The 24162-nt window shown below is 33.0% G+C and overlaps 1 protein-coding gene across 1 annotated transcript; it reads right to left on the bottom strand.

Moving 5' to 3' along the window:
• Positions 1–9062: 9062 nt before the first annotated feature.
• On the bottom strand, positions 9063–9536 carry LOC134692536 (toll-like receptor 13). Its single transcript, XM_063552993.1, has one exon. The coding sequence runs from the start codon at positions 9534–9536 to the stop codon at positions 9063–9065; it is 474 nt and encodes a 157-aa protein (XP_063409063.1).
• Positions 9537–24162: the final 14626 nt, after the last annotated feature.

Genomic DNA, 24162 nt, shown 5'->3' with positions numbered 1-24162 from the left:
CCCTCCCCTTTCATGAATGTGGCCTACCGAATTAGACTATTTACCGGATTTGTAATTACATAAGCAACAAGACGGGTGCCACATGTGGAGCAGGATCTGCTTACCCTCCCGGAGCACATGAAATCCCCCCTGGTTTTGTTTTTGGTTGGGTTTGTTTTGTTTATTCTTCAGTTTTCTATGTTGTGTCATGTGTACTATTGTTTTTCTGCTTGTCTTTTTCATTTTTAGCCTTGGCGTTGTCAGTTTGTCTTAGATTTATGAGTTTGACTGTCCCTTTGGTATCTTTCGTCCCTCTTGTATGTGAGTATGTTTTTTTTTATGTTTTACTTGAAATGTGTCTTTTTTTCTTGATATCATTTTAGAATAATGATTTCGAAAGTTTAGTAATTTTTCCCTCTATGTTACAATAATTCTTATGAAATGAATGAATTATTTTGGATATGCGGCAAACGGACTGAAAAAATCACCATTACCGACTACAGTAGTACAGCTTAAATTAATCTTTAGAGACTTCGGAGTTACAAGAATGATCATCATCTATATCAGTCTGATCTATAACAATAGCTATGTAAAATAGAACACAGTCAAAAGTCTCGCTCATCTTTTCTTTATCAAATCTTGTTGAATTATGTCTTCGTGTTTCTTTGATGTCGTTCAAAATTTGACCATACACATGAGTAAATTGCGTGTATGTTTCACTATTATAGGTTATTTTGATTGGCTAACAGTCATTCGAAAATTAACCTTCATTTCAAAATTAAATCTCATATCCATGAGAACACGAGCAAGTAAGTAAAGATGATGTACAACAAGAAGCATTTGCTTGTTAAATATAGGGATGAATGTAAAGAAATTTGAAAGAAAAATTCGCAGATGCTGCTAAAATGTGAGGAATACCTGGCTCCCGTAGTGTTTCTAACGTCAAGACAAATTAGGTTGATAATTTCCTTCGATGATACCACAGTCGACACTTTTGAAGGAAAGAGCACTGTTGATATTGAGCCAGTCATAAATATTAGAAATGTGGATCATTCATTGTCTGGTCAGAAAACATTACATTACTCAAAATTTGTAAATTAGAGTGATTTACTTCATTAAGAAAAAAAAGTAGAAAGTTTTACTCTAGTTGACCGTTATGAAATATCTGTGTCACAGATGATTTCGGATATATTTATTTTGAATTTATCACCGACTTATATGGAAAAACACGTCTGGAAACACCAGCGGAGCAGAAACCTGTTATCTTGTGTAGTAAATGTGATACTGTTTCTGTCATCACCATGCTATGACACCTATATAATCACTCTTCTATATCACACGTAGTCACCCCGGCTTTTTATCATATTCCTGTCGGTCAATCTTTAATTTTCAGTGTTATTGTTGTCTGTCTTTTGTTGGTCATGGTTTTGTCTCTTGATGTGGTGAGCTTTACTTATCTTTTTTTTCCTTTTTGTGATGGCACCAAAGAAAATTATAATTTACTGATTAAAAGAATAGAAAAATATTTTACGCATAATATATTACAGTAACTGAAGTTTTGTTTGAGTGGCTCACATTGTTTTCCCTTTGTTCCCGGCGAAAGCCAAAAACCAAATATTTTATGTTTTGAATGGGTTTTTTTCTTTATCATATAGGTGTACAAATTTTAATATTGTTTTGTCAAACCTATGTTAGTTCTACCACACTTCTATACACACAAACAACGCGTTGTTTAGATAGTAAAATAGACATGGAAACTCTATATATTGCCCCCTATATGTCATTTGGTTATATTTGTTTTTTTAATTTGGTTCCTTTCTAACTTACGTATAATCCATTCTTCATTTTATTCATATCAATCTGTATAGTTCAGGGACGAAAGTGTCTGAGCATGAAATGAGCGTGCATTCATGGCACCGATCAAGACATTCAACAACAGAATTATTCCTTTTGTTCACTTATGAAAACAACTGTAAAAATACGCTTTCATGGTGTTTACTTATGGTCGACCGTTAAATGGATCATTCGCGATTTGGATATTTTCTGTTATGCAAAATCTAAAGTACTTCTACATTGATTATGAACATAATATTTTACATAACTCTACTTTTAGCGCATTCAAAAGTACACCGTTGGAATATTTAAGTATAGTGGGCAGATTACGGGCGATAGAAATACATTCTTTTTCACCTTTAAAAGCTCTTTCCAGTCTTATTATTCAAAATCAAGATTATCTAATATTATCAAAAACATTACCAGCTTGCGAGTGTTTGAGAATCGAAAAATGGATGAATTGGATTTGAGCAATAATTTTAGACATTACGGGGAATATGTTATTACAACAGAACTACTTACATATATATAGAGCTTGGCTGATCGTAAATCTCAATTTGTTTACAAATCTCAGAAGATTCACTAAGAATATACCAATACAAAAGATATAATGAACAATGTTACCCCGGCCATCAGGACAACAGTTAAGTTCCCATACACATTTGCAACACATACGATGTCGTTATACGATTTCCGTCTTCGCTTGAATTCATCAACGCATCTTTTATTAACAGCCATACCAGTTCAATAAATAGCATCACATTTAAGAATATTAAAACCTTAAAAATGTTTGATTTAACATACTCTTCATTTTACGACTGCACCTATCTTTTTACGGATTGCAGAACGTAGGAGTTCTCAATATGTCACACTTCAAATCCTAAATTTTAAATCGTGAATTTCTTTGTTCGGGATTAAATTTGGAGTAGCTGATAATGCAAAGTTCTTTATTAAGTATTGGTCTAAAAGATGATCACCATGGACAATTCCACCATGGACTCAAACTTTTGCGGTATATAGACTTTTCAAGGAATGCATTCGAAGACTAATTCAGACGTTCAACATTCAAAAGTCAAACTGACTGTTTGCAATCTCTGATACTTGTAAGGAATTTAGTCACAACTATTCCATTAAAACTCAATGACCTTAACCGGCTTAGGCTCCTTATCTTTGACTACACAGGAAATTGACGCAATTGAAGTGCTATTTAGAAAATCAAATAAGACATTGACAGTCTTATTAGAGGGAAATCCTCTTGTCTGTACGTGTGCTTCATTAAAATTTGTAGAATGGTTATTTACTATTGAAGTGAAACCTGACGGCAATGGTAGTTATTCGTGTGTCGGAAACGATGAAAATATCACAAAAACAAATATCGTCTACAATCACTTGCGAATTTTGAGAATAAGATGTATAACGACAATATGGTTATTTTTTTTCTGCAACTTTATTCGGTGTGCTTCTATTATTTATCCTACTTGGATATCGTTACAAATTGCATCTACAATACTTTTGTTTATTTATCTGAATGGCCAATCCACTTTTCCGCAAGTCAAAAGAAGAAGCACTTGGAGATGTTGCATATGTAGCTTATTGTGATGGGAACTATAAATGGGTGTATGAACCTTTGCGTTCATTTCTTGAAGAGAAACGAAATTGTAAACTTCTTTTGTCAGACAGAGGAGATTGGGATGTACGGCCTGGTCAAAAAAGACTTGCCATTAGTAATTACATTTCAAAATGTAAAAAGATGATCCTAATTATTTCAAATGAGTTTGTGAACAATGAATGCTACTATTGGGATTGAGCATATTATTGGATTGCAAGCAAAACTAATTGTTATAAGCTTTGAGAGTATTACCAAATCAGAAATACCGCAATGTGTAATGAAAACGGTGTCACTGGACGCTAATGATCACATTCGTAAAACAGACACATTAAATGAAAATTACATTTTCTGGATATGTTTGGATCTAGCCACGAAGCGTTAATGCAGACAACTTGTCATTTTGTCATATTATAAATGATAGATGATAAGATTATGGTATCACACCATTTTTGAATTCATACTTTTTTACTCTATTTATGCTGGGATATTTGAATTAGTGGACTTTGTATTAAAAAAAAAAAGAGAAAGACATCAATATATTACATTTATCATACTTTGTTAAATGGGGAAAAATAATCCCGAAGAAAAATATATTTTGAATATTTTTTTTAAATCGTGCAGAATTTAAATTTTACATTTATTTGGAGTACAATTGTAATTTATCAAAGTCTTCACACGAACATTGAATAAGGAAGTACCAAAATTCAACGCATCAATCACCAACCTCCAAGTACCCAACGAAAAGGAAAAGAGGAAGTACTAAAATTCAACGCATCAATCATCAACATCCAAGTACCCAACGAAAAGGAAAAGAGGAAGCACTAAAATTCAACGCATCAATCACCAATATTGAAGTACAGAACGAAAACAAACATAACGTGACTTTCATTGACAAATGTGAAACTATTTTGTAAAATATGAGTTTGATATAAGTTCCTTGTACCGTGACGCATGCAAGCCATGTGTATTTTTTTCAATATAAATTTAATAGTCTAACAGGATGGGACAACGTTGCATGCAATAGTAAAGTTTATGTGCATTTAAACGATAACGGTTTTCTTTCAATTAAATTACCACTTCCGTATAACCAAATCTATTTCGTATAAAATTACATATTTTAACAGGTAAAGGCATTCGAACAAATTGAAATAAATGTTAAAATCAGTGACACAAATTAAATGCATCAATAAATAAAACTTCTTCTATTTAAAAGCTTAACTGCTGTTGATTATTATTCGATTCAAGACAACATACTTTACATTACCACACAAATATCATTTGGATTATTTAAAAAACTAAATTTTTGAATAGCCTTTATTGTTTTTATACTTATACATGTTATATTTATAAAGATATTGTATTGTTCTGTTAAAGGGATGGCGATGTAAATAGTTTGCTCTAAGCGTTCTTGATCAAGTAAATCAATAAAAGCGCTTCGGAAGCATTAACTTATGAAACGTTTTGTTTTAATTTTTTGTTTTTTATAAAAAGTAAACCGTAAAAGGCCAACCCGCTTTTCTATATTTTTACTGTTACAATAATAAATAACAAATTTTATTTGGATTTTTTTTTTTATATCAGTTTGCTTTATATTTAGACAAGATTGAGTAATTGTAGTTGAAGGAGTATACATCAATGCGACAATTATCAATCAGAAATGAAATACACATATTTTGTAGTTTATTTCTCATTGAATGACTATCTGTTTAGTGGCATTTTAAGACTTTTTAATGTTCCAAAATAAAGCTACTCTAAACATCCACAGATGGCATTACATTCACACATATTATATATGACTCTAAAGTCCGAAAGCACTATAAAGTGCGATGACAACGCTAAAGTGCTATGGTCTACGCTAAAATACGATGTTGTCTCACGCTTAAGTACGATGGTAAATCACGCTAAAGTGCGATGGACCAATAGGGTAATGTTTGATGGTTTTAAAATAAGTTAACGAACATTCAATGTAAATATATTCCATTTTTAAAATCTGGTATTATAAGGTATACCATATGTGATAGGCATAATAATCTTACAGTAGTCTTTTAGTGAATGATACATAAAGAGTTAAAGACCAACAAAGTTAGTATTGCTAAAAAGTGAGTTTAGGTGTTACAAAAGAGGGACGAAAGATACCAAAGGGACAGTCAAACTCAAAAATTAAAAACAAACTGACAACGCCATGGCTAAAAATGAAAAAGACAAACAGAAAAACAATAGTACATATAACACAACATAGAAAACTAACGAATAAAAAACACGAACCCCACCAAAAACTAGGGGGGATTTCAGGTGCTCCGAAGGGTAAGCAGATCCTGCTCCACATGTGGCACCCGTCGTGTTGATTATGTGATTATAAATCCGGTAAATAGTCTGAATTCTGTAAGTCACATTCATGAAAGGGGAGGGGATTGTAGTTACGATATTTCTTGTTGAATAGTGTGATAACTGGGTAGCTTGCCGTTCACACGTTGTAGTCTAGTACTTATTGGAACACCTTCCTTTACTACCGTCCTTTTAAATCACAAATACAACATTCGATTATTGTCGGAATATATAACATTCATTTGATGCATATTTTAATTCAAATAATAGAGAAAGGCGATTGGTCTCTTTTTATTGAAACAACTTCATAGCCATGCTATATTTACAAGCAATGTCTACACTATAACGATGATTTAGCCGACAATTTATAATTAACGTATGAACACATGTAGCCTTATTTGTTTTGCCGACGATACTTTTCAATAAAACTGAAAAGGTTCTAACAGGGACCACAAAGACAACTGCTATATAAATAATGATTCAAATGTATCTGTTTGTTTCCAATAAAATCAGGACACAGGATGTAAATGTGAATACTACTCGTATCAATAGAGCCTAAAGTAAAACGGCCGACTGCAGGATTCAAGCTCATCTTTCAACTACCAAAATAAATCCCCTTTGTTTTAGCCATCAAAGCACAGTTAGGGTTAATGTAATTTAGTCATTGACATCTGGTCTAAAAGTTCTTAATGAAGTATTTGTGATTTTTCATCCGGTGTGTTTATTTTTAGTTTGTATAAACGACTGTTAACGTCATAATCCAACTACGTTTTTTTCGCCTATACTTTCGCAGACCAGCGGACTTTAGCGTAAGGAGGAATCGCATTTAAGCGTATATCATCGCACTTTAGCGTGACCATCGGACTTCAGCGTCCCCATCGCACTTTAGAGTCCTACATATACATCCATGGATATATTTGTTAAATACTTGAGTGTAGTTTTGTTGTCCTTCTGTTTAAACAATATTTGTTATTTTTTCTATGCCACCATTGGATTATCAGTTTGTTTTCGACTTATGAGCCTTAATATGTTCTTGGTGTCTTTCGTCTCTCTGGTTAGTTTAAGTTCAAAATATTCTTGAGATGCTATTCTTTTTAAGCAACTATCTTACTGACAAATGGGAGTTTCAATGTGGAAACACTTCTACATAAGAAAATTGGATATGTTTATCAGTGGAATCGTTGAATACACAAGCAGTGTGTGTTGTTTGGTTAATGTACAACTGATTTTGATATAATTTGACACATATAGTTACTAAAAATAAAATTAAATATAAATTGGCGCAACGGTAACACAATTTTTATGTTTTAATGTTTTAATTAAACTTATCAGGACTAAATTTAGTATATACGCCAGACGCCTGTTTTGACTACTGGGCATGTGATACCCTCAGGGACATAAATCTCCACCAGCAGTGGCACCGACCTAGTGGTTGTAAATAAACTCACCATAGATGTGCAAACACTTCAAAATAACAGACTTGGATGTTTATCGAAACAATCGTTGAAACTAAAGCAATTGTGTTTGCTCTTTGGTTACGGTACAATTAATTTGAATATAATTTTAACTATAGTTACTCAAAATCAAATTATAACTTGGCGTTAAGATATCCACAGCATGTTATAATGTATTTCAATTTCCCTAATTTATCACATCTGATTTTATTGTTTTCATTCATTGTCGCATATCGAGCTTTTTTGCTAAATTGGTTTACATTTTTCTATCATGAATATGATGTTGTAGTTGTCATTCGTTGATGTAGTTCATAAGTGTTTCTTGTTTCTTGGTTTTTTTTTTTAAATAGATTAGACCCTTGGTTTTCCCGTTTGAATGGTTTTACACTTATCGAGTAACTTTTGGGACCTTTTTCTAGCGTGTGGTTCAGTGTGAGGCTAGGCTTCGTGTTACCGTACGTTGACCTACATTGGTTTACTGTTACTGTTTACAATACTTTATTGTAAAACTAAGGTTTGTCTCCCTCAGGAATAGATAACCTTAGCTGTATTTCCCGAAACTGTTAGGACTTTTAGTTATCAATGCTCTCCAACTTCGTCCTCTAATTGGCCTCTTTAACTTTTAGATTTGAGTATCACAACTGAGTCTTTTGCAGACGAAACGTGCGTCTAGCGTAAACACAACGTTTATACTGGTATCTATGATTAGTTTATTTTTATAAATTGTGACTTGGATGGAGAGTTGTCTCATTAGCACTCATACTACCAAATCTTCTTATATCTATTTGCGTGGGGAAAACAGTTTTCGATTCCATGTATCTTGGTTGGTACAAATGAATGGACAACGACATATACAAAATGATATTCGGGTTGTACATTCAATATTTTATATCTATCACATTGTACAAAACATTTAAACTGTTAAAAGAAGACATTTCAAATCATTTTTGTAAAACATAAAAGAGACAAGGAGGGGCTCTTATAACGGCAGGATTTCAATGAATGCGTGTATTAAAATGGTGTCATTCATTTTAATCTATTCTTCAAATTGTACGTACTTGTTTACCTGATATATAAGGTAATGTTCAAAAACTAAGATATTGATCTGAATATTGATAAAAAGAAGTGGTATTTAAATGGGGAGAAAAACAAAGACCATTGCTCTACTTCACATTATTTCCTGACATTGCATTGTATTTAATACAGCTACGTCCTGATAAGATATAAAAATATGAAAACTTTAAATAAACAGATATGGTTTGTATCATACACATAATTGGCATACACTCAAGCATGTCTGTTTAACAAAATGATGTGACATTTTTCCTATAATTACACCAATTTAAAAAAAGAAAGACTATATATATCAGAGCAATGGAATAGTCTTTTGCATTGCACAAATAGTAAGTATATTCAAGGATTTCAAAATTATGACTTTTGAACAGGTTAAAATAATCTCGATAATTTGTACATAAACTATTGTGGGAAGTCTTCTCATAAAATGTCAAACTCATGTATTTGACCTGAAAACGCCATTTTTTTTAAACTTTTTTTTATCAAAATATATATAAGCGTTTACCGATAATGATATTTTACACATATGACCGTCTGTAAAAAGATTTTTGAATACATTTTTGTTAAGGAAAAATTGTTGCTCATACCTGTAAGCACATTTAGTCGTAGTTTAATGAATTGGTTTCTTTTATTCCTTTCGTTAATATAGTGTTCATCATATCTATAGTACCACCGTGCAGGTTCTTAATGTTTACTTTTTTTTGCATACGCTTTAGACTGACAATGCATTTTTACAATGAAACAACAATTGTTGAATATCATTAATTGAAAAAAGTCACTGTCCTTCATTAACGTTGCATTGCTTGATCTAAACATTTCCAGAAAATGTTATTTTCATTTAATGTGTCTGTTTTGCGAATATGATCATTGGCGTCCAATGACATCATTTGAAGAACACATTGCGGTATTTCTGTTTTGGTTATATTTTCCAGGTTTATAACAATTATTCTTGCTTGTAATCCCAGGAAATGTTCAATGCCAACAGTTGCTTCATAGTATGCCCAGTCATTGTTAACAAACTCTTTTGAAATCACTAAGATTATCTTTTTGCATTTTGGAATTGAATTGTTTAAAGCAAAAAGTCTATGTTCTCCAGCAAGGACATCTCCTCTATCTAACAAAAGAAGTTTATAATTTCGTCTCTCTTCGAGAAATATGCGCAAAGGGCCATATACCCATGTATAGTCTCCGTCGCAATAAGCTACATATGCATCATATTCAAGTGATTCTTCTTTTGACTTCCGGAAAAGTGGATTTGCCATTCCGATAAATAAACAAAAGTATTGAAGGTGCAATTTGTAACGATATCCAACTAGAATGAATAAAAGAAGCACACCGAATAAAGTTGCAGAAAAAATTAACCATACTGTATTGATACATCTTATTCTAAAAATTCGCAAGTGATTGTAGACAACACTTGTTGTTGTAATATTTCCATCGTTTTCGACACAAGAATAACTACCATTGCTGTCAAGTGTCACTTTAGTAGTTAATAACCATTCTACAAAATCTAACGAAGCGCAAGTACAAACAAGAGGGTTGCCATCTAATAAGACTGTCATTGTTCTATTTGATTTTTCAAATAACACTTCAATCGCGTCAGTTTCTTTAGTTGTCAAATACGCTATTTTGTTGTTTCTGATGTTTAGGAAACTAAGACGGTTCAAGTCTTCTAGATTTAAAGGAATACTTGTGAATAAATTTCCTTCAAGTATCAAAGATTGCACACTGTCTAGTTGACTTTTAAATGTTGAAATTCTGAATTGGTCTTCAAATGCATTTCTTGAAAAGTCTATATACTGCAAACGTTTGAGTCCATGGATGAATTTACTGTGGTGATCATCCTTTAGGCCGATACTTAATGAAGAACTTTGCATTATCAACTGTTCCAAATTGACGGCAGATTGAAGAATGTTTGGATTTAAAAGACCACATTGGAAATGTGAAACATTAAGTATTAACACGTTCTGAAGTCCATTTATTGTATAATTGCAGTCATCAAGTGATGAGTATGTAAAATCAACAATTTTCAATCCGGTAATACCCTTAAATGTTAAACTGTTTATCAGATTACCCCATCCGATTATAAATGATGCATTTAGAAATTCGAGTGAAGAAGGTAGTCTGATAGACCAATCTGATCGAGGATGGAATATAACTCGGTGATCCAGCGTTCTTGTACCATTAGTACTTTGTTCTCGAATGTTTTCAATAGATCTACTAGTTATCGCAGAAATGTCTATTCTTTTGATATTTATAAAGAAATTAAAAAAAAATACAATAAGATCCTGATGATAATCAAATTCATTGTTATTTAAGTTCAAAGATTCAAGACAATGTTTGTATTTCATTTTCTGAAAGGCTACAGCGTCTATCCTTCTAATACCATTCCAACCCAAAGATAATCTTTTTACGCAAATGTTACCGATATATGCAAATAGATCAGCCGAAATAACATATTCACCATAATTTTTAAAATTATTGCTCAAATCCAATTCATTCATTTGTCAATTTTGAAACACGTGCAAAGCTGGTAATGTTCTTGATAATTTAAGAAAATTTTGATTTGGAATAATAAGACTAGAAAGTAATTCTAACGGTGCAAAAACATCTATTTCTATGTCTCGTAATTGGCCATTGATATTCAAATGTTTCAATGGCGTCCTTTTGAATGATTGAAATGTAAGGTTATGTATGACATCACTCTGATAATCAACTTGGAAGTAATTCAAATTGTTCATGGCGGAAAATATCTCCGAAAATGTTCCATTTGACGGACCACAGTCACAAATCACTGTTGTAATTCTGCAAACATCAGACCACGACTCTCTTGGATACGTTGACAGCAAAGTGTGCGATATGGAAATAATTCGTAGCTCATTCAGTGGTGAAAACACATCACTTTGAAATGTTTTCAAAGGATTATTGAAAAATTTCAGTTCTTTTAATTGTGTCAAATTATCGAAAGCTGATTGGTCGATTGACGTTATATTGCAATAACTTATATCTAGATAGGTGAGGTGTGTATATCTAGAAAATGATTCCTTACCTAAAATGCCAAGGTCATTGTTAGCCAGATATAACTCTGATGAATTTCGTGGACATTCTGTTGGTATAAATGTTAAATTCCTCGAACTACAATCACATCTCATTTTCTTCATACTTAATGAAATATTACAATGTCCAGAATAAATTAACGAAAAAGTACAGTTTACACAAAGAAAGAATAAACATAGAATTGTCAACATTTTGGTAAAATTAATGTGTGAATCTTTAAAATGTAATCTGATTTCTGAATATATCACAACGAAATGAATAAAACACTGTATCATTAACTATATTTTGATCTTTTTTTTAACATTTCAAATGAAGCCAGTCAAGCAATACGTAAACATTTAAATATAGAACTCATACCTTAAGTTCATTGTGCTAAAGAGCTATTGTTACCAATATTTAATTGTTTTGTTGTTAAACAAGGGTTTATTATCAAAACAGGAAGTTTCACGCTATTGTGCCCAATGTTAATCCCCACTACATATAACAATACATTCCTATGGTAGCATCATTTTTTTTTTAATAATATCGTATACATCATGAAATAGATAATAAACAAGAATGTATCCCAAGTACACGGATGCCCCATCCGCACTTTCATTTTTTTATGTTCGGTTGACCGTAAAATAGGATAAATCTCAGTAAAAAGATCATATCATAGGGAACATGTTTACTAAGTTTCAAGTTGATTGGATTCAATTTCATCAAAAACTACCTCGACCAAATACTATAACCAAAAGTTAACCTGAAGCGGGAGAGACGAATGGACGAACGGACGGACAATCAGACGGAAGGACGAACAAACGCACGCACAGAACAGAAAACATTATGGCCATAAATGGGGCATACAAATCACTCACACAACTCAACAATATTAAATCCAAATCAAAATGTCAAATTTTTCATCTTTTATACTTATCATTGCAATACGACGGGAGCACCTAAGATCAATCCCATTGTTTCAGAGAATGTGGGTTTTTTTTGTGTTTTTTTTTTTATTGAAATGTGTCTTTTTTTCATGATGTTATTTTGGAATTATGAGTTCGAAAGTTAAGTAATGTTTGCCTCTCTGTTACAGACAGAGATATATATTACAATAATTCGTATGAAATAAATGAACTATTTTTAACATACAGCAAACGGATTGAAATAAAATCATCCTTACCGACTACAGTATTAGAGCTTAAATCAATCTTTAGAGACTCCGGAGTTACATCATCTATATCAGTCTGATCTATAACAATAGTTGTCAAATAGAACACAGAGACTCTGGAGTTACAAGTACAACCATCATCTATATCAGTCTGATCTATAACAATAGTTGTCAAATAGAACACAGAGACTCTGGAGTTACAAGTATAACCATCATCTATATCAGTCTGATCTATAACAATAGTTGTCAAATAGAACACAGAGACTCGTGAGTTACAAGTATAACCATCATCTATATCAGTCTGATCTATAACAATAGTTGTCAAATAGAACACAGAGACTCTGGAGTTACATGTATAACCATCTATATCAGTCTGATCTATAACAATAGTTGTCAAATAGAACACAGAGACTCTGGAGTTACAAGTATAACCATCATCTATATCAGTCTGATCTATAACAATAGTTGTCAAATAGAACACAGAGACTCGTGAGTTACAAGTATAACCATCATCTATATCAGTCTGATCTATAATAATAGTTGTCAAATAGAACACAGAGACTCCGGAGTTACAAGTATAACCATCATCTATATCAGTCTGATCTATAACAATAGTTGTCAAATAGAACACAGAGACTCTGGAGTTACAAGTATAACCATCATCTATATCAGTCTGATCTATAACAATAGTTGTCAAATAGAACACAGAGACTCTGGAGTTACATGTATAACCATCATCTATATCAGTCTGATCTATAACAATAGTTGTCAAATAGAACACAGAGACTCTGGAGTTACAAGTATAACCATCATCTATATAAGTCTGATCTATAACAATAGTTGTCAAATAGAACACAGAGACTCTGGAGTTACAAGTACAACCATCATCTATATCAGTCTGATCTATAACAATAGTTGTCAAATAGAACACAGAGACTCTGGAGTTACAAGTACCATCATCTGTATCAGTCTGATCTATAACAATAGTTGTCAAATAGAACACAGAGACTCTGGAGTTACAAGTATAACCATCATCTATATCAGTCTGATATATAACAATAGTTGTCAAATAGAACACAGAGACTCTGGAGTTACAAGTACAACCATCATCTATATCAGTCTGATCTATAACAATAGTTGTCAAATAGAACACAGAGACTCCGGAGTTACAAGTATAACCATCATCTATATCAGTCTGATCCATAACAATAGTTGTCAAATAGAACACAGAGACTCTGGAGTTACAAGTATAACCATCATCTATATCAGTCTGATCTATAACAATAGTTGTCAAATAGAACACAGAGACTCTGGAGTTACAAGTATAACCATCATCTATATCAGTCTGATCTATAACAATAGTTGTCAAATAGAAAACAGAGACTCTGGAGTTACAAGTATAACCATCATCTATATCAGTCTGATCTATAACAATAGTTGTCAAATAGAACACAGAGACTCTGGAGTTACAAGTATAACCATCATCTATATCAGTCTGATCTATAACAATAGTTGTCAAATAGAACACAGAGACTCTGGAGTTACAAGTATAACCATCATCTATATCAGTCTGATCTATAACAATAGTTGTCAAATAGAACACAGAGACTCTGGAGTTACAAGTATAACCATCATCTATATCAGTCTGATCTATTACAATAGTTGTCAAATAGAACACAGAGACTCGTGAGTTACAAGTACAACCATCATCTATATAAGTCTGATCTATAACAATAGTTGTCAAATAGAACACAGAGACTCTGGAGTTACAAGTATAACCATCATCTATATCAGTCTGATCTATAACAATAGTTGTCAAATAGAACACAGAGACTCTGGAGTTACAAGTATAACCATCATCTATATCAGTCTGATCTATAACAATAGTTGTCAAATAGAACACAGAGACTCTGGAGTTACAAGTATAACCATCATCTATATCAGTCTGATCTATAATAATAGTTGTCAAATAGAACACAGAGACTCTGGAGTTACAAGAATAACCATCATCTATATCAGTCTGATATATAACAATAGTTGTCAAATAGAACACAGAGACTCTGGAGTTACAAGAATAACCATCATCTATATCAGTCTGATCTATAACAATAGTTGTCAAATAGAACACAGAGACTCGTGAGTTACAAGTACAACCATCATCTATATAAGTCTGATCTATAACAATAGTTGTCAAATAGAACACAGAGACTCTGGAGTTACAAGTACCATCATCTATATCAGTCTGATCTATAACAATAGTTGTCAAATAGAACACAGAGACTCTGGAGTTACAAGTATAACCATCATCTATATCAGTCTGATCTATAACAATAGTTGTCAAATAGAACACAGAGACTCTGGAGTTACAAGTATAACCATCATCTATATCAGTCTGATCTATAACAATAGTTGTCAAATAGAACACAGAGACTCTGGAGTTACAAGTATAACCATCATCTATATCAGTCTAAACTATAACAATAGTTGTAAAATAGAACACAGAGACTCTGGAGTTACAAGTATAACCATCATCTATATCAGTCTGATCTATAACAATAGTTGTCAAATAGAACACAGAGACTCTGGAGTTACAAGTACAACCATCATCTATATCAGTCTGATCTATAACAATAGTTGTCAAATAGAACACAGAGACTCTGGAGTTACAAGTATAACCATCATCTATATCAGTCTGATCTATAACAATAGTTGTCAAATAGAACACAGAGACTCTGGAGTTATATTTATAACCATCATCTATATCAGTCTGATCTATAACAATAGTTGTCAAATAGATCACAGAGACTCTGGAGTTACATGTATAACCATCATCTATATCAGTCTGATCTATAACAATAGTTGTCAAATAGAACACAGAGACTCTGGAGTTACTAGTATAACCATCATCTATATCAGTCTGATCTATAACAATAGTTGTCAAATAGAACACAGAGACTCTGGAGTTACAAGTACAACCATCATCTATATCAGTCTGATCTATAACAATAGTTGTCATATAGAACACAGAGACTCTGGAGTTACAAGTATAACCATCATCTATATCAGTCTGATCTATAACAATAGTTGTCAAAAAGAACACAGAGACTCTGGAGTTACATGTATAACCATCATCTATATCAGTCTTATCTATAACAATAGTTGTCAAATAGAACACAGAGACTCTGGAGTTACAAGTATAACCATCATCTATATCAGTCTGATCTATAACAATAGTTGTCAAATAGAACACAGAGACTCCGGAGTTACAAGTATAACCATCATCTATATCAGTCTGATCTATAACAATAGTTGTCAAATAGAACACAAACACTCTGGAGTTACAAGTATAACCATCATTTATATCAGTCTGATCTATAATAATAGTTGTCAAATAGAACACAGAGACTCTGGAGTTACAAGTATAACCATCATCTATATCAGTCTGATCTATAACAATAGTTGTTAAATAGAACACAGAGACTCCGGAGTTACAAGTACAACCATCATCTATATCAGTCTGATCTATAACAATAGTTGTCAAATAGAACACAGAGACTCTGGAGTTACAAGTATAACCATCATCTATATCAGTCTGATCTATAATAATAGTTGTCAAATAGAACACAGAGACTCTGGAGTTACAAGTATAACCATCATCTTTATCAGTATGATCTATAACAATAGTTGTCAAATAGAACACAGAGACTCTGGAGTTACAAGTATAACCATCATCTATATCAGTCTGATCTATAACAATAGTTGTTAAATAGAACACAGAGACTCTGGAGTTACAAGTATAACCATCATCTATATCAGTCTGATCTATAACAATAGTTGTGAAATAGAACACAGAGACTCTGGAGTTAAAAATATAACCATCATCTATATCAGTCTGATCTATAACAATAGTTGTCAAATAGAACACAGAGACTCTGGAGTTACAAGTATAACCATCATCTATATCAGTCTGATCTATAACAATAGCTATGTAAAATAGAACACAGAGACTCTGGAGTTACAAGTATAACCATCATCTATATCAGTCTGATCTATAACAATAGTTGTCAAATAGAACACAGAGACTCTGGAGTTACAAGTACAACCATCATCTATATCAGTCTGATCTATAACAATAGTTGTCAAATAGAACACAGAGACTCGTGAGTCACAAGTATAACCATCATCTATATCAGTCTGATCTATAATAATAGTTGTCAAATAGAACACAGAGACTCTGGAGTTACAAGTATAACCATCATCTATATCAGTCTGATCTATAACAATAGCTATGTCAAATAGAACACAGAGACTCTGGAGTTACAAGTATAACCATCATCTATATCAGTCTGATCTATAATAATAGTTGTCAAATAGAACACAGAGACTCTGGAGTTACAAGTATAACCATCATCTATATCAGTCTGATCTATAACAATAGTTGTCAAATAGAACACAGAGACTCTGGAGTTACAAGTATAACCATCATCTATATCAGTCTGATCTATAACAATAGTTGTCAAATAGAACACAGAGACTCTGGAGTTACATGTATAACCATCATCTATATCAGTCTGATCTATAACAATAGTTGTCAAATAGAACACAGAGACTCTGGAGTTACATGTATAACCATCATCTATATCAGTCTGATCTATAACAATAGTTGTAGAATAGAACACAGAGACTCTGGAGTTACATGTATAACCATCATCTATATCAGTCTGATATATAACAATAGTTGTCAAATAGAACACAAACACTCTGGAGTTACAAGTATAACCATCATTTATATCAGTCTGATCTATAACAATAGTTGTCAAATAGAACACAGAGACTCTGGAGTTACAAGTATAACCATCATCTATATCAGTCTGATCTATAACAATAGTTGTTAAATAGAACACAGAGACTCCGGAGTTACAAGTACAACCATCATCTATATCAGTCTGATCTATAACAATAGTTGTCAAATAGAACACAGAGACTCTGGAGTTACAAGTATAACCATCATCTATATCAGTCTGATCTATAATAATAGTTGTCAAATAGAACACAGAGACTCTGGAGTTACAAGTATAACCATCATCTTTATCAGTATGATCTATAACAATAGTTGTCAAATAGAACACAGAGACTCTGGAGTTACAAGTATAACCATCATCTATATCAGTCTGATCTATAACAATAGTTGTTAAATAGAACACAGAGACTCTGGAGTTACAAGTATAACCATCATCTATATCAGTCTGATCTATAACAATAGTTGTGAAATAGAACACAGAGACTCTGGAGTTACAAGTATAACCATCATCTATATCAGTCTGATCTATAACAATAGTTGTCAAATAGAACACAGAGACTCTGGAGTTACAAGTATAACCATCATCTATATCAGTCTGATCTATAACAATAGCTATGTAAAATAGAACACAGAGACTCTGGAGTTACAAGTATAACCATCATCTATATCAGTCTGATCTATAACAATAGTTGTCAAATAGAACACAGAGACTCTGGAGTTACAAGTACAACCATCATCTATATCAGTCTGATCTATAACAATAGTTGTCAAATAGAACACAGAGACTCGTGAGTCACAAGTATAACCATCATCTATATCAGTCTGATCTATAATAATAGTTGTCAAATAGAACACAGAGACTCTGGAGTTACAAGTATAACCATCATCTATATCAGTCTGATCTATAACAATAGCTATGTCAAATAGAACACAGAGACTCTGGAGTTACAAGTATAACCATCATCTATATCAGTCTGATCTATAATAATAGTTGTCAAATAGAACACAGAGACTCTGGAGTTACAAGTATAACCATCATCTATATCAGTCTGATCTATAACAATAGTTGTCAAATAGAACACAGAGACTCTGGAGTTACAAGTATAACCATCATCTATATCAGTCTGATCTATAACAATAGTTGTCAAATAGAACACAGAGACTCTGGAGTTACATGTATAACCATCATCTATATCAGTCTGATCTATAACAATAGTTGTCAAATAGAACACAGAGACTCTGGAGTTACAAGTATAACCATCATCTATATCAGTCTGATCTATAACAATAGCTATGTCAAATAGAACACAGAGACTCTGGAGTTACAAGTATAACCATCATCTATATCAGTCTGATCTATAATAATAGTTGTCAAATAGAACACAGAGACTCTGGAGTTACAAGTATAACCATCATCTATATCAGTCTGATCTATAACAATAGTTGTCAAATAGAACACAGAGACTCTGGAGTTACAAGTATAACCATCATCTATATCAGTCTGATCTATAACAATAGTTGTCAAATAGAACACAGAGACTCTGGAGTTACATGTATAACCATCATCTATATCAGTCTGATCTATAACAATAGTTGTCAAATAGAACACAGAGACTCTGGAGTTACATGTATAACCATCATCTATATCAGTCTGATCTATAACAATAGTTGTAGAATAGAACACAGAGACTCTGGAGTTACATGTATAACCATCATCTATATCAGTCTGATCTATAACAATAGTTGTCAAATAGAACACAGAGACTCCGGAGTTACAAGTACAACCATCATCTATATCAGTCTGATCTATAACAATAGTTGTCAAATAGAACACAGAGACTCTGGAGTTACAAGTATAACCATCATCTATATCAGTCTGATCTATAATAATAGTTGTCAAATAGAACACAGAGACTCTGGAGTTACAAGTATAACCATCATCTTTATCAGTATGATCTATAACAATAGTTGTCAAATAGAACACAGAGACTCTGGAGTTACAAGTATAACCATCATCTATATCAGTCTGATCTATAACAATAGTTGTTAAATAGAACACAGAGACTCTGGAGTTACAAGTATAACCATCATCTATATCAGTCTGATCTATAACAATAGTTGTGAAATAGAACACAGAGACTCTGGAGTTACAAGTATAACCATCATCTATATCAGTCTGATCTATAACAATAGTTGTCAAATAGAACACAGAGACTCTGGAGTTACAAGTATAACCATCATCTATATCAGTCTGATCTATAACAATAGCTATGTAAAATAGAACACAGAGACTCTGGAGTTACAAGTATAACCATCATCTATATCAGTCTGATCTATAACAATAGTTGTCAAATAGAACACAGAGACTCTGGAGTTACAAGTACAACCATCATCTATATCAGTCTGATCTATAACAATAGTTGTCAAATAGAACACAGAGACTCGTGAGTCACAAGTATAACCATCATCTATATCAGTCTGATCTATAATAATAGTTGTCAAATAGAACACAGAGACTCTGGAGTTACAAGTATAACCATCATCTATATCAGTCTGATCTATAACAATAGCTATGTCAAATAGAACACAGAGACTCTGGAGTTACAAGTATAACCATCATCTATATCAGTCTGATCTATAATAATAGTTGTCAAATAGAACACAGAGACTCTGGAGTTACAAGTATAACCATCATCTATATCAGTCTGATCTATAACAATAGTTGTCAAATAGAACACAGAGACTCTGGAGTTACAAGTATAACCATCATCTATATCAGTCTGATCTATAACAATAGTTGTCAAATAGAACACAGAGACTCTGGAGTTACATGTATAACCATCATCTATATCAGTCTGATCTATAACAATAGTTGTCAAATAGAACACAGAGACTCTGGAGTTACAAGTATAACCATCATCTATATCAGTCTGATCTATAACAATAGCTATGTCAAATAGAACACAGAGACTCTGGAGTTACAAGTATAACCATCATCTATATCAGTCTGATCTATAATAATAGTTGTCAAATAGAACACAGAGACTCTGGAGTTACAAGTATAACCATCATCTATATCAGTCTGATCTATAACAATAGTTGTCAAATAGAACACAGAGACTCTGGAGTTACAAGTATAACCATCATCTATATCAGTCTGATCTATAACAATAGTTGTCAAATAGAACACAGAGACTCTGGAGTTACATGTATAACCATCATCTATATCAGTCTGATCTATAACAATAGTTGTCAAATAGAACACAGAGACTCTGGAGTTACATGTATAACCATCATCTATATCAGTCTGATCTATAACAATAGTTGTAGAATAGAACACAGAGACTCTGGAGTTACATGTATAACCATCATCTATATCAGTCTGATCTATAACAATAGTTGTCAAATAGAACACAGAGACTCTGGAGTTACAAGTATAACCATCATCTATATCAGTCTGATTAATAACAATAGTTGTCAAATAGAACACAGAGACTCTGGAGTTACAAGTATAACCACTATCTTTATCAGTCTGATCTATAACAATAGTTGTCAAATAGAACACAGAGACTCTGGAGTTACAAGTATACCCATCATCTATATCAGTCTGATCTATAACAAAAGTTGTCAAATAGAACACAGAGACTCTGGAGTTACAAGTATAACCACTATCTATATCAGTCTGATCTATAACAATAGTTGTCAAATAGAACACAGAGACTCTGGAGTTACAAGTATAACCATCATCTATATCAGTCTGATCTATAACAATAGTTGTCATATAGAACACAGAGACTCGTGAGTTACAAGTATAACCATCATCTATATCAGTCTGATCTATAACAAAAGTTGTCAAATAGAACACAGAGACTTTGGAGTTACAAGTATAACCACTATCTATATCAGTCTGATCTATAACAATAGTTGTCAAATAGAACACAGAGACTCTGGAGTTACAAGTATAACCATCATCTATATCAGTCTGATCTATAACAATAGTTGTCATATAGAACACAGAGACTCGTGAGTTACAAGTATAACCATCATCTATATCAGTCTGATCTATAACAATAGTTGTCAAATAGAACACAGAGACTCTGGAGTTACAAGTATAACCATCATCTATATCAGTCTGATCTATAACAATAGTTGTCAAATAGAACACAGAGACTCTGGAGTTACAAGTATAACCATCATCTATATCAGTCTGATCTATAACAATAGTTGTCAAATAGAACACAGAGACTCTGGAGTTACAAGTATAACCATCATCTATATCAGTCTGATCTATAACAATAGTTGTCAAATAGAACACAGAGACTCTGGAGTTACAAGTATAACCATCATCTATATCAGTCTGATCTATAACAATAGTTGTCAAATAGAACACAGAGACTCCAGAGTTACAAGTATAACCAGCATCTATATCAGTCTGATCTATAACAATAGTTGTCAAATAGAACACAGAGACTCTGGAGTTACAAGTATAACCATCATCTATATCAGTCTGATCTATAACAATAGCTATGTAAAATAGAACACAGTCAAAAGTCTCGCTCATCTTTTCCTTATCAAATCTTTTTGAATTATGTCTTCGTGTTTCTTTGATGTCGTTCAAAATTTGACCATACACATGAATACATTACGTGTATATTTCACTATTATAGGTTATTTTGCTTGTTAAATATAGGGATGAGTGTAAAGAAATTTGAAAGAAAAATTCGCAGCTGATGCTTAAATGTGAGCAATTCCTGGCTCCTGTAGTGTTTCTTACGTCAAGACAAATTAGGTTGATAATTTCCTTCGATGATGCCACAGTCGACACTTTTGAAGGAAAGGACACTGTTGATATTGAGTCAGTCATAAATATCAAAAATGTGGATCATTCATTGTCTGGTCAGAAAACATTACATTACTCAAAATTTGAATTTGGCGTGATTTATTTCATAAAGGAAAAAAGTAGAAAGTTTTACTCTAGTTGACCGTCATGAAATATCTGTGTCACAGATGATTTCGGATATATTATTTTGAATTTATCACAGACTTATATGGAAAAACACGTCTGGAAACACCAGTGGAGCAGAAACCTGTTATCTTTTGTAGTAAATGTGATACTGTTTCTGTCATCACCATGCTATGACACCTATATAATCGCCCTTCTATATCTCACGTAGTCAACCCGTCTTTTTATCATATTCGTGTCTGTCATCACCATGCTATGACACCTATATAATCACTCTTCGATATCTCACGTAGTCAACCCGGCTTTTTATCATATTCGTGTCTGTCATCACCATGCTATGACACCTATATAATCACTCTTCTATATCTCACGTAGTCACTCCGGCTTTTTATCATATTCGTGTCGGTCATCACCATGCTATGACACCTATATAATCGCCCTTCTATATCTCACGTAGTCAACCCGGCTTTTTATCATATTCGTGTCTGTCATCACCATGCTATGACACCTATATAATCGCCCTTCTATATCTCACGTAGTCATCCCGGCTTTTTATCATATTCGTGTCGGTCATCACCATGCTATGACACCTATATAATCACTCTTCTATATCTCACGTAGTCAATCCGGCTTTTTATCATATTCGTGTCTGTCATCACCATGCTATGACACCTATATAATCACTCTTCTATATCTCACGTAGTCAACCCGGCTTTTTATCATATTCGTGTCTGTCATCACCATGCTATGACACCTATATAATCGCCCTTCTATATCACACGTAGTCAACCCGGCTTTTTATCATATTCGTGTCTGTCATCACCATGCTATGACACCTATATAATCGCCCTTCTATATCTCACGTAGTCAACCCGTCTTTTTATCATATTCGTGTCTGTCATCACCATGCTATGACACCTATATAATCACTCTTCTATATCTCACGTAGTCAACCCGGCTTTTTATCATATTCGTGTCTGTCATCACCATGCTATGACACCTATATAATCACTCTTCTATATCTCACGTAGTCACTCCGGCTTTTTATCATATTCGTGTCGGTCATCACCATGCTATGACACCTATATAATCGCCCTTCTATATCTCACGTAGTCAACCCGTCTTTTTATCATATTCGTGTCTGTCATCACCATGCTATGACACCTATATAATCACTCTTCTATATCTCACGTAGTCAACCCGGCTTTTTATCATAATCGTGTCTGTCATCACCATGCTATGACACCTATATAATCGCCCTTCTATGTCACACGTAGTCAACCCGGCTTTTTATCATATTCGTGTCTGTCATCACCATGCTATGACACCTATATAATCGCCCTTCTATATCTCACGTAGTCAACTCGGCTTTTTATCATATTCGTGTCGGTCATCACCATGCTATGACACCTATATAATCACTCTTCTATATCTCACGTAGTCAATCCGGCTTTTTATCATATTCGTGTCTGTCATCACCATGCTATGACACCTATATAATCACTCTTCTATATCACACGTAGTCACCCCGGCTTTTTATCATATTCCTGTCGGTCAATCTTTAATTTTCCGTGTTATTGTTGTCTGTCTTTTGTTGGTCATGGTTTTGTCTCTTGATGTGGTGAGCTTTACTTATCTTTTCTTTTCTTTTTGTGTTGGCACCAAAGAAAATTATAATTTACTGATTAAAAGAATAGAAAAATTTTTTACGCATAATATATTACAGTAACTGAAGTTTTGTTTGAGTGGCTCACATTGTTTTCCCTTTGTTCCCGGCGAAAGCAAAAACCAAATATTTTATGTTTTGAATGGTTTTTTTTTCTTTATCATATAGGTGTACAAGTTTTAATATTGTTTTGTCAAACCTATGTTAGTTCTACCACACTTCTATACACACAAACAACGCGTTGTTTAGAT

The sequence above is a fragment of the Mytilus trossulus genome, chromosome 12 (genome assembly GCF_036588685.1).
Source record: "Mytilus trossulus isolate FHL-02 chromosome 12, PNRI_Mtr1.1.1.hap1, whole genome shotgun sequence".
Taxonomy (NCBI): Eukaryota; Metazoa; Mollusca; class Bivalvia; order Mytilida; family Mytilidae; genus Mytilus; species Mytilus trossulus.
Note: the sequence above shows the minus strand (reverse complement) of the source record. Positions and strands in the feature narration are given on the sequence as shown.